The sequence below is a fragment of the Peromyscus californicus genome, unplaced genomic scaffold, assembly GCF_007827085.1.
Source record: "Peromyscus californicus insignis strain IS unplaced genomic scaffold, ASM782708v3 Scaffold_24__1_contigs__length_46423439, whole genome shotgun sequence".
Lineage (NCBI taxonomy): Eukaryota > Metazoa > Chordata > Mammalia > Rodentia > Cricetidae > Peromyscus > Peromyscus californicus.
Window position 1 is genome coordinate 13,296,537 of NW_026294535.1, and position 19,069 is coordinate 13,315,605.

At 38.9% G+C, this 19,069-nt stretch overlaps 1 protein-coding gene across 4 annotated transcripts in view; it reads left to right on the forward strand.

The window, feature by feature from the left end:
* Cep83 (centrosomal protein 83) overlaps positions 1-19,069 on the forward strand; it is a 113,139-nt gene that overhangs the window by 72,116 nt on the left and 21,954 nt on the right. For 2 of the 4 annotated variants that reach the window (XM_052753168.1, XM_052753169.1), the window contains exons 8-12: positions 2,837-2,951; positions 4,286-4,430; positions 4,539-4,688; positions 15,623-15,698; positions 17,431-17,588. In XM_052753168.1, the coding sequence (XP_052609128.1) occupies positions 2,837-2,951; positions 4,286-4,430; positions 4,539-4,688; positions 15,623-15,698; positions 17,431-17,588 (644 nt within the window). The other 2 variants (XM_052753170.1, XM_052753171.1) reach the window with 2 other exon arrangements.

The following is a 19,069-nucleotide window of genomic DNA, read 5'->3' on the forward strand; positions in this document are numbered from 1 at the left end:
CCTTTTTTTTCTGTGTGTGTGTTATACATTTTTCTGTGTATATGTGCACATGTGTGTAGAGCCCAGAGGTTGATATTAAGGTGTCTTCCTCAGCTGTTGTCTATCATAGTTTATAATTAGTTTTTTGAAGATTTAAAATCCTTTAAATTTTTTTCTGTGTATGGATGTTTTGCCTGCATATATTTCTGGGCACAACATGTGTACCTGATGCTTTTAGAGGCCAGAAGAGGGCATCAACTCTCTTGGGACTGGAGTGAGAGACAGTTGAGAAGTGCCATGTGAGTTCTGGGAACGGAGCCTGGTTCTTCTGGAATGAAGCCTGTGCTCTTCACCACTGAGCTGCCTCTCCAGCGTCCATTGTGTGATTGCTTTGTCTGAGACAGTCCTCCACTGAACCCGGAGCTCACTGAGCTAGAGTGGCTGGGAGCCAGCGCCAGGGACCCGCCTGCTCTGTCTTCTGGGCACTGGGATTGAGGTGCCCCGAGCCTTGCCCAGCTTTTCCCGTGGGTCCTTGGATCTGAACACAAGTCCTCATGCTTGTGCTGCAGGCACCTTGCTGACTGATCCAGCTTCCCAGCCTAAAGAAAGTCTTCTTCATTTTAGTAAGTCTCAGGGTGAGATTAATGTGAACGGTTTTTATTTCTTAGTTTTTCTTGAGGTTACCATGAAATTAATCAATATTCTATGGACTTATCTTGAATTTGTCACCTCATTAAAAGCAGCTACAGTGTAGTTTATGAACTTCTTTGTTGTTCTCAACCTTTTGCAATTAGTGTACAATAGCAACTTAAAACTCTGTCACTGTAATTATATTTTAATGTTATATCTTCTCAGCATTTTAATGCATTTATAAATTGTCCTTGAACTAATGGCATAGTAAGAGAATTTAGGTATTAAAACCCCAGCAGAAGGTTGCTATTTTATATTTATATGTCATTTAATGGTGCACAAATTGATTTGAAAGGGTCTGTTCATTGTGGATAGCAATGTAAATAGTAAAGTACTTGTTTTGTTGTTTCCTTGAGATGTGTATGTTCCGTGAAGCCATTCCTTGCAATGTTTTCAATGCCTTTTGTAGACAAAACCTCCTGTAATAAGAAATTTGTGTCTGTGGTTCTTCCTTTTGGCTCTTGGACCGTTCCCGATTTGTGTCTTAACTGCCACCTTCATTTGCTGTTGGGTTTTACTGGGCTCCACATAACTTAATCCTTTTCTACCATCCACATCCTATGTTTAGCTTGTGTATGTTTGTAGTCTTCTACTCTGATTCTGTAATTGTACACTTAGGTATAAATCAAATTACAGGTTTTTCTCATCTTTATATCTCTTGGTTAAACCCTAATGCCTTTGTTAATAATTTTAGAAGTTTGTGTAAAATGTTAATAGTGTGGATGATTGGAAAGACAGAACGTTTGTATTTACTGCTGTATTCCTGACTCCTAGAATTGTATCTGACACACAATAAGTAGTCAGTGAATATTGCTGGATGAAGGTATACTACTTATGAACTAGAATTATTTGCTAGAAATATTTACACTAAAAATGATATGTGATAGATTAATTATGGGAAGTATTCAAAATTGTTCACATTCACCTGGGGCTTTAGAAGAAGCAGATTCTGTAATAAAGGATTTGTGTGATTTGTACCTATACCCTTCCTTCTACCTCACATATATATACACATGCCAACACGTTTAGTCTCCAAGTTCAATTGGTTCTTTTTTGGCCTCTTTTATTAATTTTTTTGCTGTGAGTTGATTTCTTTGCTTTTATTTCTTAACCCAGCTCATTTTAAATTAGAGTTAACTTTAATTATTCTATCTTAAAAAGCTAGGCAACTATCTTCAGTGGTGTGCTGTACAGTTTATGTCAATTTGATATGAGCTAAAGTCATCTGAGAGGAGGGAACCTCAGTTAAGAAAATGCCCCCATAAGATCAGTTGTAGGGCATTTTCTTAGTGACCAAAGGGGGAGGGCCCAGCTCACTGTGGGTGGTGCCATCCCTAGTCTAGTGGTCCTGGGTTCTATAAAAAAGCAGGCTGAGCCAGCCAATAAGCAGCACTCCTCCATGGCTGCCGCATCAGCTTCTGTCTCCAGGTTCCTGCCTTGTTTGAGTTTCTGTGATGACTTTGTCGATGATGGACTGTCTTGTAGAGTGTAAGCCAAATAAACCCTTTCCTCCTCCTCGGCAAGAAATGGTCACTCCAACTAAGACAGTAATGACTCTTATTCCCTACCATCCCTCCTTAGAGTGTATGCCTCCCTATGCTCTATTGTAAGGGATAGTCTTTGTTTAAAGAGCAGGTTGTGTGATGTTAGTTCTGATTAACATTTTATATGCTGTTCCTACCACCTAAAATGCCTTTTTTTGCCTCCTTTTTGTTCTGATTTTGAAATTAGATCCAGCCAAGTAGCCTTGGGGTCTGAACTTACAGAGATCTGCCTACCTCTGCCTCCTGAGTAGTGATTATGATTAACGGCATGTACCACCATGCCCAGCTATTTCTTCCTTTTTAAAAGGAAGGTTTCAACACTTTTTCCCCTGAAATGTTCTGAATTGTCAGTGGATGTTATTTATATGCAGTTAAGATTTTTAAGGAAAGATTCAGCCCTGGTGACTCCACCCAAGTATTTGTAAATGCATGCCTTAGTTCCATTAGGAAAAGATCACTTTTGTTTGGTATCTCTCTGCTGTTCTGAGCCTTGGGATCCTTCCTCGGAAGGTCCTTACACCCTGTACTACCAGATTATCTACTTATTTCCACCTATGCTCTTAGTATGTACTGAATGATAAGAAAATGACCCAATAATAATTTCAATTTCTAATGACCAACAGGTGAAAGACCTCAAACATTCAAACAAACTAGAAATAACTGACATCAAACTGGAGGCAGCAAGAGCTAAGAGTGAGCTAGAAAGAGAAAGGAGTAAGATTCAAAGTGAACTGGATGGTAATGTATTTTCCCATGCTTTTCTCCGTTCTTTTCAGGTCTAAATTCAAACTATTGAAACAAACAAAGCAACCTGAGTTCTTTTCTAGTCTTAATAGAATTTTCATATTACAGTTCATAGGGACTATTTTTATTATGTTGAATGGTTTGTTTATTCTGTGATCTTTTTTAAATGACCTATCTTACATTTATATAATAGTTTTTGATTACTGTGTGAATTAAAAGTATTGAAAATGTGAGTTTGTTCTTTATGTGATTATAATTTTAAATGCTTGTAGATCAGCTGGTTATTAGGCCAAAGGATATAAGGAGGTAAGTTCCAATCATAATTTTTTGTTTTGTTTTCAAGACAGGGTTTCTCTGTGTAGTTTTGGTTCTGGATCTCACTCTGTAGACCAGACTGGCCTCAAACTCACAGAGATCCGCCTGGCTGTGCCTCCTGAGTGCTGGGATTAAAGGCGTGCGCCACCACCACCGCCCGGCACCAACATAAGTTTTTGTTTGTTTGTTTTTTATAAATCCTAGGCTAGTTATTGAATCCTTGTTCAATATGTGCTTATTTTTGAGCTCCAGTTTAGTCTTAAACGTATCCTCAAGACTTCTCAGAGCGGTTCTTTTTTAATACTTCAACAACCTTCCCTCGGGTTATAACTGTGCTTGAGGTTACCTCCGTCATTTCAGGTAGAGTTTATTTTTATTAATAATTGTTTTGACTATTTCCATATATTTTCAGAGTTGAGAGTAAATTTTTTTAGTGTTAGAGTTTAGGATATATTGCTGTATTATGTTTTTAAAGGTTAAATATAAATTTGCTGTGGTTATTCATCTCTCAAACATTTATCACAAGATTTGAGAATTTTTTTCAGTAAACTTGAAAGTTTCCTTATTGCTCATATTTTTGTTATTTGCTAGAATCCTAGGTTTTTTTTTGAAGGGTTCAGTTTTCTTTGTTTGTTTGCTTGCTTTAATTTACTGTTACCAGCTTATTTATGACACTATCCTGGGGCTCCAGAACTGTAAGAAGTCAAGTAAATAAGCCTCTTTGGGTATTCATCTGAGCTGATCCCTACCTCCCAAGGTTCAAAAGAATAAATGTCTGTCTTGAAAGATTTGTGTATATATGTGCTTAAAAGTGACAACAAAAATGATCTCCACCTTGTTTCACTGTTAGTTCGCAAAAGCTCTGATGAGCTGACACTCTGTGAGGACCTTGAAGAATATCTGTCCCAGAGACCTCTCAGATTCTTTTGTTTTACTGGGTTTCAAATGCTCGTTAATTGTAAACTTCATGTCAATATTGATTATAGTTTCTTTTTCTTCTAAAAATATACTAGGATTGCAGGCAGACAATGAAATTCTCAAGTCCACTGTCGAACACCACAAAGTACTCTTGGTGGAAAAAGATCGTGAATTAATCCGTAAAGTACAAGCTGCCAAGGAAGAAGGTTATCAGAAACTCGTGGTGTTACAGGATGAAAAGTAAGTCTTAGTGCCTTGGTCTGTTTCCGTCGCTTGGTGAACACATTGCATTCTCGGATCATCTTTATTGTAGTTCTCCTAACATGATTATATCATCTGTTGTTTTAGGCTGGAACTTGAGAACAGATTATCAGACTTAGAGCGGATGAAAGTGGAACACGATGTCTGGAGGCAGTCAGAAAAGGATCAGTGTGAAGAGAAACTGCGGGCCTCACAGATGGCGGAGGAGGCAGCCCGGAGGGAGCTTCAGAGCATTAGGTTAATTTGTAGTTTAAGATAGTTTGGGGGTGCAGCGCCATAGTGGTGTAAAAGTAGCACAGAAAACTCCTCTACCTTTTACCCCAAGTCCATGTAGTAACAGATTTCCTAACCGTAGTAGAGAAATCAAGCCAAAGTTAGGAGGAATCAGTAAATAGTCAGACGATAAATAAATAAGACCTATTCCCTTTATTTAGATTTTACCCTTTCACTTGTTTCTTATCTTTAGTTCACTATAAAATTATTTTTCCACTCTTAATAGTTAATCTTAGGTTTCCTTCACCATATTTTGAGACTATGTAAATATTCTCACTAAACATTCTACTAGTTTTAGCATCCATCTACCGATCTTGCCTTTCAGTTGTTACTTGTGTTTTCCAGTTGTGATTTTCTTATGTATTTTTGACATTTCTTCTACATCTGCTATTTGGAATTCTGAAAAGAAGGGCCTTCCTTTTTGTCAATGGCATTTTAATCACTGTAGACTAGTAGATTCTTATTTTCTTCTTGAGTTGCACTATCTCAGATTTGACTATTGGGAGCTCGTGCCACTTCCTGAGGATTTCCCCACTTTGTAGCATCGTAGGAATCATGCCACCAGGAGTGTGGTTTTCATCCTGCCTGGCTATGCTCGTTGATACTTTGCAACGGTAACTTCGGTATTGTTATGAATCATCTGTGTTTTCCAATGGCCTTAGGCGACCCCTGTGAAAGGGGTTGAGATCTACAGGCGGAGAACCGCTGTGCTAGCCTTTGCTCTGGCTGCCCTTGGCCCAGGTCTTAACTAGCGTTTCTCTAGTTTATTGGAGAGAGGTATGGTAAACAAGTGTCAGTCCGGGATTGTTGGTTAGTACTAGGAGTGCCTTGCACTGAGCTCCTTTCGGTGACTTGCCTGCTCTTTCCATGGTGAAATAGAATATTGAAATCTCTGCTGTTTTGGAACAGTGTCTCCCTTTGATTCTGTGAGGTTTTCCACATGTGGGTGACCACAGTTTGACATTGGGCATTTTCTTCTATCGTTGTCCACCATATCTTTTAAGATGAGGGTCTCAGTGAACTTGGAGCTTGGCGTTGAAGCCAGCCAGTCTGCCACTGAGCTCCACGACCCTCCTGTCTTTGCCTCCTAGCACTGGAATTGCCGGAGTGAGCTGCCTTGCACCCTGCTTTTTGTGCAGGTCTGGAGGATCTAAACTCAGGTCCTTGTGCTTGTACCGGAAGTACTTACCTGCGCACCCTTCTCCTTAGCCCAGCTTTCTGTATTTTGGTGGTCTAATACATATCCAGCTGTTTGTCATTGTTATATATTCTTGGTGTGTTGACCTTTTCATTTTACAGTGTCCTTCATTTTTATTGTAACTTTATAAAGTTTAGTCTGTTTTGTTTAGGGTTCTTATCTTTGCCATGGTCCGCTCTGGATAATGTCCACATGGGGTGTATTTTCCATGCTTTCCTTTACAGTTTATTTGTACTTTGGATTTATAGTGAATGCTTTGTAGGCATCATTTAGTTGAATCTTACTATTTGCCCATTCTATCACTGGCTGTCTTTTGATTGGCACATTTTATGTGTTTACATTTATAAAGTAATTACTACTTTTCTGTCTTTAAATTTTATTTCCCCCTTGTTCCCTTCAATACTTTACTCTTTGTATTTAACTTTTTTGATTTCTTTTATTCTGCTCTTTTGGTAGGAAGAATATTTAAATTCTTTTCTTTTGATTGTATATTTTATAGCTATGGCTATCAAGGGATTTACATTTATATCTTTATGCTTCTAATACTTTTGTTTGAATTTATATCAGCTTAATTGCAAAGACATACACATTTTATTTCTATCTGTACCACTTTCTGTTGTTCATGTTATAAAATTACATGTCTGTGTACCATATGCCCCTAAACATAATTTTTTTCCCCAGTGAATCAATTTCTTAAATTAACTAGAACATATTGTGAAGTTGTAAGCTAAAGTTACAATAATACTAAATTTTTTAAACTAATTTTAAAATATCTTAATCTATTAAGCCATTAGTAAGCAAGTTACAATAATAGTTTCTATAATTTCACATGGGTCTACCATTACTGTCGTTATTCTTTTTCATTTAGATTTGAGTTATTATTTAATAGGCTTTCCTTTTACCAAGTGGGCCACTCTTTAACATTTCTATTGCATAGGTCTTAGGACTACCAACTTCCTCACTGTTATGTGGATTTTTGTTTGTTTGTTTTGTTTTTGTTTTTGTTTTTTTGAGACAGGGTTTCTCTGTGTAGCTTTGGAACCTTTCCTAGAACTCACTCTGTAGCTCAGGCTGGCCTCGAACTCACAGATATCCGCCCGCCTCTGCCTCCCGAGTGCTAGGATTAAAGGTGTGCACCACAATTGCCCGGCTGTGGAATTTTCTTTCACTCTAAAAAAAATTTTTAGATGAACTTTATTATAAAATGTTTTAAATAAACATCTAGAAGAATTGTTTTTTGCTGGATACAGGATTTTTAGTTGAAATTTTTTTTAAAAGTGTATTAAATATATCCATCCACTGCTTTCTGGCCTCTTAAGGTTTTAAGTTTTTGTTTTTGTTTTTTTTAAGGATATTTTTTGACAAAGTCAATTTTTTTTTTAAAGATTTATTTATTTAGTATGTATACAGTGTTCTGCCTGCATATATGGCTGCAGGCCAGAAGAGGGCACCAGATCTCATTACAGATGGTAGTGAGCCACCATGTGGTTGCTGGGAATTGAACTCAGGACCTTTGGAAGAGCAAGCAGTGCTCTTAACCTCTGAGCCATCTCTCCAGCCCTAAGTTTTTTTTTTTGTTTGTTTGTTTGTTTGTTTTTTGTTTTTTTTTTTTGTTTTTTCGAGACAGGGTTTCTCTGTGTAGCTTTGCGCCTTTCCTGGAACTCGCTTTGGAGACCAGGCTGGCCTCGAACTCACAGAGATCCGCCTGCCTCTGCCTCCCAAGTGCTGGGATTAAAGGCGTGCGCCACCACCGCCCGGCTAAGTTTTTGTTTTTTAAGGTTTGTTTTTATTTTATGTTTTTGTCTGCATATATGTCTGTGCATGTGTGCCTTGGGCATATGAAGGTTAGAAGAAGGCTTTGGATCCCCTGGAGCTGGAGTTACCGGTGGTTGTGAGCTGCCATGTGGGTGCTCAAATTAAAACTGGGTCCTCTGGAAGAGCAGCCTATGTTATTAATTGCTGAGCCCTCTCCCCAGCCCTGCATCTGCTTTTTTAAAAGATAAAATCTTTCTGTGTATCCCTTGAACTCATGACCCTCTTGCCTCAGCCTCCTGAGTTCTAGGACTGTAGGCATACCTCAGAAACCCTAGCTCTCTCTACATCTGCTTTTGAATGTCCTGATCTTTAATACCTGTCTCCCAAAAGTCGAACAAAAGTCAAATGAAGACAAATAAGAGGGTAGGCACTGGTTCTGAGAGTTCCCTAGAAGTGATCTCAGCCAAAAAGGGAACAGTAACTACCTATTTCTTTGTACCTTTTGTATCAGAAGTAATAGTCAGTAATCAAGGTACAGGTTTTCCATATTTGGGGGACAGATAGCATTTACCCACTCTGGTTTCTGGACTGTATGCACAGTCCTGCCTGGTGGCATACAAAACTACCTGAGACCTTGGCTGCTTCTGTTGGAAGAGGTGCAGTACAATTAAATTAACTGTTATTTACAGTTGAAACCCTCCTCTGAAAGTTGCGGGTCTTCAGAAGGCTCTAGATTTTCAAATAATTAGACTGATTTTATTAATGTATTTGCTGTCCAAATAAAGAGACATATTCATTAATTTAGCTTCGACAGTGTTTCTCAAGCCTATCATGACCCCTTTGACAAACCACTAGCTCTAAAAAATATTTGCATTACAATTCATAACATTAGCGGAAATAACAGTCATGAAGTAGCAATGAAATAATCTTATGGTTGTGGGTCACCACACCATGAGAAGCTGTATTAAAGGTCTCAGCATAAAGAAGGTTGAGAAGCAGTGCCTTGGAACAGACTTTTTACAGCATGTGGCACATTCACCTTGACTGACTCAGCTGTCTCGGTGGCCGTTGAGTTCTTTGTTTTCCTTCTCTGAAGGAGTTAAAAATTTTTTCTAAGTATTTAATCCTTGTTATGAATATATTTCCCTTTTGTTTTGGTCTCTAGCTGTTAATGTTTATAAGGACAATAAATTTTTATAGGTTAATTTATATTCTGTCTGCATACTGATTTGTTTGAGTTAATTTTACTTTTAATTACCTCATTTAGAAGTAGACATAATTTTATTTCTTTACCAAGTCTTCAGTTCCGAACTGATGACCTAATTGCACTGGCAGATGCCCAGTTCAGCACTGAGTAGGAGTGTAGAGGGTAGGCCTCCTTGGTGCTCATTGTCTGCGCTGTGTCTTCATTGATTAAGAAATTAGCTTTAGGAGCTAGAGAGACGGCATGGCAGTCAAGAGCTCTTGCAGAGGACCTGGGTCCAGTTCCATAACCATAACTATTGGTAAAATTCCAGTTCAGGGCATCCATGCCCTCTCCTGACTTCCTTGGGTACAGGCGTGCACATGATGCTTGTACATATGTGCAGGCAAAATTCACACACATAAAATAGATTAAAATTAAATAAATATAAAAACCCTGCTTTTTAAGATTTTGATTGGAATTATATTGACCTTATAGGTTAATTTAAGAATATTAATCCTTCCAATCCATGAATATCTCACATCACTCCTCTTGTAAAGTAATTTTTCTACTACTGTCCCTGTACTTTTATACTTCACTGTCTCACTCATCTTTTACAAAGTTTTATGCCTAGGTCTTTAATACTTTTACAAGTGGTGTTGTTTTCAATGTTATGATTACTCAGTGGTGCGGCAGAAATAGTTGACATAACTGACCTTGAATCCTATGCCTACTCAAATTTTTGAGTAGGAAAGAATATCCTTCCTCTTCTTGCTTCTCTTTTGTTATTTTATTGTTAACAGATTTTGAGTTTCATTGCATTGTCATTAGAGAATATTTCTACTTTATGCAGCACATTAATATTTTATTTGTTATCTGTCAAGGGCAGTACTAGGGTAAGGCAAGAGAAACACCCCCAGGGTGTGAACTTTAAAGAGAAAAAGAATGTTTATTTTATCTCTGTGAGTGTCGGCCTACAGGTATGTATACCATGTATGTGCCCGGTGCCCTCAGAGCTCAGAAGAGCGTGTTATATACCATGGAACTGGAGTAGAGGTGGTTGTGAGCCTCTGTGTGGGTGCTGGGAATCGAATGTGGGTCCTCTGCCAGAGCCGCAAATGCTCTCGACCACTTGGCCATCTTTCCAGCCGTAGCATTCATCTTTATCGGCTGACTCTGACATTGGTGTCAGCCTCAGTGACTGTCTCAGTTTGCATAGAATGGTCACCTCCTTTGCCTCATGCCTCTAGTGGGTGATCCGTTTTTGTGGGTCTGATGACCTGAGTTAAGTGAGTGCAGTTGCTCTTCAACCCGTGTGGGTTACAGTGTAATCAGCCCCACCGAAGGTGAAAATGTATTTACCACTACTGCCTGACTTCATCGTACCATCCCAGTGTCCTGTAAAATGGCAGTTGTTTGCCTTAGTCAACACATGGCTGGCCAGTGCTCGCTGCCACTGGCTGGTTTTATGCGAGCATGCTATACTGTATATTTCTAGCCTGGTGAAAGATCAAAATTTAACATTTGAGGTGCAGTTTCTGCTGAAGACATACAACCTTCACATTGTAAAGTTGAACCATTACAAGTCAGGTAACATTTGATACATTTATGTGTGTGTGTGTGTGTGTGTGTGTGTGTGTGCTGTGTGTACACACACACACACACACATACACACACAGCCATAAAGATTTGCCTTAGGAAATTTGTTTTCTGTGTACTTCTTATTTTTGTTCATTTGATTTTTCCGTATGAAATAATTAATATTACAGTCTCGTTATTAGTGTGTTTCTGCCTATGCTTGTAGTTTTGCTTCGTAAAGGTGGTTGCTATGCAGTTGGGAATATACTTGTAAGCTACGTTTTGATGATCGGTTGTGGGTCTTTTACATTACACAGTACCCCTTTTTGGTTACTCGCTTGTTTTTTACGTGATTCTGCCTTGTCTGATGTCATTATTCTACATGTTCATACTGCTCCCATTTCTCTGACGCATTGTTGTCTCCTTCCTACATTTTCTGCGTTACTTGCTTTTTGTGAAATGTGTTTTCTGTATACACCATGTAGTCGCATAGTGTAGCATTGCTAATGAACAAAGTATAAGTTGTGGTTTTTCCCTCGTTTTAATGGGTGAGTTATGTGTATCTACCGTCTTGCAGACGGGACCATGACGGATGAGTTGCTAGAAGTTGGTATTCCACCACTACCCCTTTCACTTAGAGTTGTTTTGAGGTTTGGTATTTTCTATTAACACTAAGGGTGTGGTTTTGTGTGGCTTTGTTACTTTCTGAATTATTCTTACAGAAAGCATTTATAATATAGTGCTAGAGCATCTGCCCTTCAGTACCTGCAGATCTCTATATTTGCTTTCTAAATTAAAAAAAAACCTAAATCTTAGTGACTTATAAAGATTAAAGATAAGTGACTTGCAGTCATCTGAGGTTGTAGACTATGCTTTGAGGCAAGCTTCTTAGTCCACATCACTAGTGAAAGAACTGCTCCTCAGGGTCTCTTAGCCTGTTGGTGGCCCATTGTCTTGCCCATCTTTTCATTTAGGTAGATATTTACTTAACTGTTCCGGAGAGTTCTTGTGAGACTTTCCGTCTCTGCCCTCCCAGGGAAGCGCCCCATCTCTTATTTTATTGTGTCCTGGTCTCGGTTTGGCCTTTAGAATGTTTTCTGTTTGAATTGGAGCGTACTTAGACTGCTTAGAGCTTCTGCAGCCGTAGTGATAAAATGTTCACCGTTCTGTCATTACTTAAAGACAGTAATAAACTTGGCTCATAGCTTTTGTTTTATTTTGTTTGGGAGCATTTAATAAAATACAAAACAGTTTTCATCTTTAACTTGTCTATAATGTAAATCATTTCTATTTCATTAGTCACTTCTGAGAATTTGTTTTTTATTCTTCTTGAGTTTCTCCAGATTATTTATAATATGTGATTGGCCCCATAAGTTGTCCTTAAAATAAGACACCTTAACCATAGACAGTCTGACAGAAGGAGTACTTCTCAAGATTGTATAGTTTTCCATGTTTGGAATGTTACATAATTGTTACGTCACTTATTTACTGTTTTATAAATTTAGTCAAGTCAATCACCTGTTTATTTTTCACTAAAATAACTATAATTGTAACTTCCACTTAGTAGAGTCTGTGGTAGTTCAGAGACGATCTGGGGCTTAAAAAAAAAAAAAGGAAAGGAAAAAAAAATGGGTCCTGACAGGGAAAAAATGTAAATATTGAAAAATAGTCCATCATTTAAAAATTACACTATATGATAAGTAGCTGATCGTCTAGACATTAATGCATGCTTGAGAGTTGCTTTAAGTTATTATATACTAGTGTTTTGTTTTCACCACTAACTTGTCATAGTGCAAAGAATAGTGTTTTAAGAAGTATTCATTATGGCAGAGGTGATGGTTCAGTGGGTGACATGCTTGATGCACCATCATGAGGACTTGAGTTCGGATCCCTGGCACCCACGTAAAAAGCCAGGCATGGCAGTGCACACCGAGGATGCCAGCACTGGAGAGCAAAGGCAGGTGGCTCCAGGGACTGACTGGCCGGTCAGTCTAGCCAGAAGAGCAAGTTTAGGTTCAGGGAGAGACCCTGCCTCAAAAATAAAGTGGAGAAGCATTTGAAGAAGACAGCCCAGTGTCAGTGTCTGACCTCCACACAAGTGCATGTCTGTGTGTGCTTGAATGTGCGTGTGCACGCATGTGTGCAACCCCCCCCCCCCCCCCCCGCCTCATTTTGTATTGGAGAAAGCCTCTGTACTAATTTTATTCAGCTTGTGAAGTTTGTGAAGTTACCTGTAAAATTAATTAACCATGTACAAATTATAGGTTAGGTGTGAGCCAGCTTCCCTTAACAGTGGTCTAACACAGGCTATTACAAGAAAACGAAGAGACCATCAGCTGACGTAGCTGTAGAAAGGACAGGGTTTATACTCTTTGTTTTCTTGGACACCTGCATGGACAGCTCAGCTATGAGCAGTTAGAAGTCACTTCTTTCTCTCTTCCCTCCTCCTCCCATTCTCCTTGTTGACTTTACTTTCTGCTGCTTTCTCTGGAGGCAAGTGCATATGCTGAAACGAAAGGAGAACAGTTACTTGTCAGTTCAGGTTAGAAAAATCTAGACAGTGGTTTGAGTCTGGTTCACATGTCCGTCTCTGGGCCTATCAGTATGTCAAAGGGAATAAGGCACTCTGGGTAAGCTAGGGTATGATATCAGAGGTGAAGAGAAGAAATTAAAGCACTAATTGTCCAAGGGAGGAGGCTTAAACATTTAAGATATCACCTGTAGTGATACCTTTTAAAGTAATGTATCTTTTGCATAACTTAAAGTCATCTCCATTTTTATATCATTGCTTTAGGTTTGCTTGTTTATTTGGCTGCCCACAGGTAGATACTGACCCTTTTAAACATCATTCAATACAGCCTCGTTTCCATTTGTATCTTGAGAAGAATTGTTTGCTGTGTATCATCTTCTTAGGAAGCACTAGACTTAGAATTGGACATTTAAACCAGTTCCTTTACAATTTGGGCTGCCGAGTAAGGGACAGAAGTGAAGGGTCTAGTAGCATTTGAAGGGCGCAGAGATTCCTGTGTCAGTAATTATATGATTCTCTAGCAATGTTTTGCTTCAGTGCTCTCGTACCTCTTCAAGAAATTCCCTTTTGGTAAACAATGGACAGTCCATCTTAAGTGCTTAAGAGGCTGAACACTTGCTTTCAGAAAGTCGGTATTGAGGACACTGTTCTGAAGAGACTTGTTCTAGGAATTTCTGGTACTAGAGAAACCACAAAGAGCTCCCCTTGCTTGTCTTATTATCTTGCTTTCCCTTGGTAATGGACATGGACATTATATGAAGGCAAGATCCTTTGCCACTGAATATGGTATTACCGATCACATGTAACTATTTAAATCTGAGGCTCAATTAATTAAAACTTTAAGAAATTAAAATGACAGTTCCTCAGTCATACTGTCAAAAGCACTCAGTAGCACCATGAAGCTAGTGCCTTTTCAAATTGAAACTTTGAGATAATAATTTCCATCACCGGATAGCGTCTTATCAGATAGTGCTGTTGGAGTGGTAAGAGTGGGGCCTGTCTGTATTTATCATGTTTCCACAACAGAAGTAGGCTCAGCATTTATAGTCGACTGCTCGGTCTTTATCTGTTGAATGTTCAGATAGCATAGCAGCTGCATGAGTGGAGAGTCCAGACTCTGACCATGGCAGTTGACAGGAACACAGTGAGGGGATTTGAGACAGCCATCTTACTGGTGTCCCGTAATTTCCAGTTAGGCTTTTCTCCAGCTGGATTCTCTGTTGTGACTTGACCCTCTACCCCATTTCCTATCTCTACCTCCATGATCATATTTAAAGTATAATTATAGTTTATCATTCCTCAACTTAACTGATCCTTCACTTCCTAATCTCTTACCACCTACTTCGTAAAGTCGTCCCCCCCCCCCCCCCCCCGTCACCCTCATTTCCTCTTCCCCTCCTTCCATCCCCCTCTGTTCCCCTTGCCGCCCCCACCCTGCCCACTCTCCTGCTGGGAGTCAAGCCTTAGTTCTTCCACTACCACACTGAGTGCGTCTGATGTAGCGTCTTGTTCTATTACCATAAAATACTGTGCGATTCAGCGTTTCCTTTTAAAACCTCTCAGTGGATTCTGAGAGGGCATACACCTCCCACCCCTTTAGGTGGAAACGAATCCTTCTTTCCCTCAAGGAGAGTGGCAATGGTAAGCTCCTCTTGTTTCAGATCTTTATCTGACCAAGTTTGGTTAAAATGGTTTTCCCCTTGATATTTGGTGCATCTAATTTGTCTCCATTCTTTTTCCTTTTCCAGTTATTTTCTACTAGATAATCTTTTAACATTTATGGAGTCTTTGATACCTTGCTCACACTGCCCTTCTTTCCTGTCCCTTGCCATCCATCATCCATATTGAAGAACTATTCATGTTAGCTGTGTAGCTTATGGTATCCTCTCTCAGGCATTTTTAAATCTGTTTTATTGTCCCGTATACCTGTCCATGCCCAGGGCTTGTCATCTCTCAGAACCGTTCCCTTCAAAGATGTGAGTCTCTTCTTTTCTTTCGTTGTTTTCTGCTCCCTGGAGACACTGAAACTGGTAGCCCTTGTGCTTCTCTCCCTTCTAATCTTCCAACTTGCCTTTTGTCCTGGTTGGCTCTTTTCTCCACTTGGTACAAACTAGTCGTTTGAGAAGAGAGAACCTCAACTCCCACACTTGTCCATCCCCACACTGCTGTGGTGTGTGCACATACTCAAAGGTGAAGAGTGAAATAAAATTGTGAAGAGCAAGGAGAAGCATGGCTGAATCCTCCCTTTAGACTTGCAGTGGTTCTCATCCTTCCTAAGGCCGCGACCCTTTAAACAGTTCCTCATGGTGTGATGCCCCCCACCGTAAAATTGGTACTTCATAGCTGTAATTTTGCTAGTGTTATGAATCGTAATGTAAGTATCTAATTTGCAGGGTAGCTGATGTACGACCCCCAGGTGCTACTGTTATGAATCGTAACGTAAATATCTGATATGTGACCCCCAGATTGAGAACCTCTGCTTCACAGCCACTGTTTCTGGCGTGTATGTGCTGACTTCTAAGAAGCAGTGCTCTTCTGTACTCGTCATAGACAGCCACGTCGCTCCCGGGAGTCTAGACATCAGTACAGTGATGCCCAGTCTCGGGAAGAAGTCAGTTGCGGATTCATCATCTTTTGTTGGTTGTGGTTTTCAGGTTAAAACTTCAACAACAAGTTGTGAATACTGAAAAAGCAGAGAAAGAAAAACTTGAAAATGCTGAGCTGAAACAGGTGTGATTGTAGTACACATTTTGCTTCTATTTTGTTGAATGCTCCTTTTAAGTCTGTTTTATGTAGTTATTGCAGTTAATCATAATCAGTACTTTGAAATCTGATCACCACAATTGATAATATACTGATGAAGCTGTTACATAAAGATAAAATGTTTCAGTTTTCTGCTTTAATTAGTAGACTTGTTTTACTTTTGCTGTTTATCCTAATATATTAGTATGCTGTGGCCTGTGACAGATTTTTTAAGTTATTGTTAAAATGACAATATTTTGACATTCTGAATTTTAAAATTAGATAGAAATAGTCAGGTTTTAAGTTACGAATTAATTTTATGTTCTGTGATGTGTTAATGGGTCGTTTTGTTTTCTTGCTGCATCTGTATAAAATTTATGGGAAGAAATTTGTATTTTAATTAAGGGAAATATTTATACAATGTTGAGTAAAATACATAAGATTATTTGTTTCTGAATTCTGTTTTGTTTTTCTTTGAAGTATTTCTATTCTCTCAGATTGTGAGTAGTGAGGAACCATTTAGAATTTTTGCACACCAGCTGATACTACTTTGCACGTGCAGTTCTGGGTTCCTAATTGAGAGAGAACAATGCTTACATGTCAGCCAGCGTCGCTGGCATGTGCAGTTCTGGGGCCTTACCCTGTAGGGCACAATATTTTATTCTCTGAGAGGCATGGCTATAATACTTAGACATTGGGATTTCTGCCATCCATGGGTCTAAAATTAAGTTTCTTGAGGTTTGCTTAGTTAAAAAGTTGCAGTAATAGAGTTAATGCTTTCCACCCCAGTTTTAAAAAAAAGTTAGTTCTACATGAGGAAATTTATTCTAAAATAGCAATTTGAGACATACCATATTACATATTACTGTATTCTAGTAATTGCTCGGCGTGCACATATAATCTTATGTGGCTTTTATATTATCGGCCATATAATGGAGTTATTTCCCACTTAACCAAGAGTCTTGCTTCTTGTTAGGGGTGGTGGTGCTTGCCTGTCATGCACTTGGGGGGCTGAAGCAGGAGAATCATGAGTTTGAGGCCTGCCTGGACTGTGTGACAAGACCCTGTTTATATTGACTCTTGAATCTTTTGATGGTGTTTTGGTTTTGGTGACGGTAGGGACCAAATTGATGCTTGTGTGCATATTAACTAGACAAGTATGCTCTACTGCTGAGCTGCATCCTAGGCTTATGGTGGGTTCTTTTGATTCCTGTCTCTTGGTTCTGTCAACTCTGAAAGGTTTTTCAGAGAATGGCTAACAAGAAGTTAAACTGAAAGAAAAATAAAGACCTTTATTAGTTGATAAAATAATGGTTCATGAGGGATGTAGATTATAGTTGTCCCCAGTGAGGTCTATTTAATCACAATACAACCGTTGAGGTCTTTCTGGCCAGCCGGTCTATAACTCCAACATATCATAGGGAAAACGTGTGCTTCCACGTGCAGGTAGTGGGGCCGGAGTTTGATCCATGTGCTGGCGAATGGCGCTAGAGCAGGAGGTCTCACACTCCTAATGGCTCAGCCCTTTAAGGTCGTGTATGGTAGTGAAAGGCTGTGGGTATAGTGAGAAATGACTCTAGCCCTTGTTATCTGTTCTCTCACAGGGTATCCTTGTGGGCCCTGCCAGCTGGGAGAGACATTCCTGAGGGGAGGGACTCTGCTTCTCACATACCCTTATGCCTGTCTTAGTGTCTTTCTGCTTCTCTTTTTCTTTTTTAAGCAAATCAGTCATTTGCAGATCCAGGTGACCTCGCTGACACAGTCAGAGAATGACCTGCTGAATTCAAACCAAATGCTGAAGGACACGGTGGAGAGATTAAAACAGGAATGCCGACATTTACGAAGCCAAGCTGAAAAAGTGCAGCTAGAAGTTGAAAAGTAGAGTGTGCTCTTCATTATGTACAAACTGTTTTTTCCTTCTGCTATATAAAGTATATTTTATTGATATTGAAACATGAATGTATTTTTAGATGGTGTACTTTCTCCTTCTAGAAAATGAACTTTTACTCCTAAATTGCTTTTAAAAGTTTTAGGCATGGATGAAAAACCTTTATTCATTGAGCAAACCAGAACACATTTTCCCAAATCTGTTCTGAGTGCCAGAGAACAGAATGATTTAGTTGTGAGGTTGTTCTCTCTCTCTCTCTCTCTCTCTCTGTGTGTGTGTGTGTGTGTTACACAAGCACACAGACTTCCTAGAACTACCCTTTTGGATTTCCCTTTTGTGAAGTTATTTACTTATTTATATTCTTTTCACCTTGAAATTTACTAGTAGTAGACAGGAAAATGTGCTGCTCAGGATTTATACTCTCTAGAAAACGTTGGCATGTGGTAAAATGGGGCTGGGGTGTATGTAGCTCAGAACAATTGTCTGGCTGTTACACAGAGGCCCTAGATCTGATCCCTAGCACCACAAAAATAAATTTAAAAAAGCAAAACCAAATGTAGAATACTGTTTTATATTTGCTTTGTTTTTATAGCACGTTATTTTTATTTATCTACAGCACAGTTTTCTCTCCAAATTTTTTCTTCAATCAGTTTTACCACATAAAGCTTTTTCTCTACAGTTTTTCTGTTTTTCATATTTTAAGGCTTGTCTGTGCTTTATAGATGGAGTTTTATGTATGGGAAGGCAGTAAGAAAGATGTATCTCAATAATGTGTTGTGACATTCCAGATGCTCTAACTTATTTTTCTTCTGTTTTGCCAAAGAAATGTGTATCTTTTAATCTTGGCGTATTTGATTAAAACAAGCGTGAGAATTCTAATGACATATTTAAGTCGCCCACTTTTGCCTTCAGACTGGTATTCATTGCATTGCTCCAGTATGACTGGACTAGGGCTAGGGCTCAGCAGCAGAGTGCTCGCTTTGCATGTGCGTGACTTTGAGTTAAATTCTCAGTACCCAGACTAAGAATAAACAAAAGGATGGATTTCTAGATGAGTGGAATTTAACTTTTGTTCCAACTAATATACTTAAAATCTGTATGAGTAATTAGACAAGCAATCTAACATGCCAGGGTTTGTTATTTTGATTTTTAATGGCCATAGTATTGATAATAAAATTCATATTCTTGATAAGTATGCAGAATAGCTTTTAAATTATGTTGTTACTAGGATACAACTTAAAATGTCATTTATATGAAATTTACACAGAAAAATATTCTTCATTAAGATTTAATATTTAGCTTGATGTTTTTTTGTTTTGTTTTGAGATAGGGTCTTTCTGTGTATCCTGGCTGTCCTGGAAATTGCTATGTAAATTCCAGGCTGGCCTTGAGTTCACTCACAGAGATCAGATTGCCTATACCTCTGGAGTGTTGGGGTTAAAGGCGTTCCCTACCACACCCAGCATCAGGC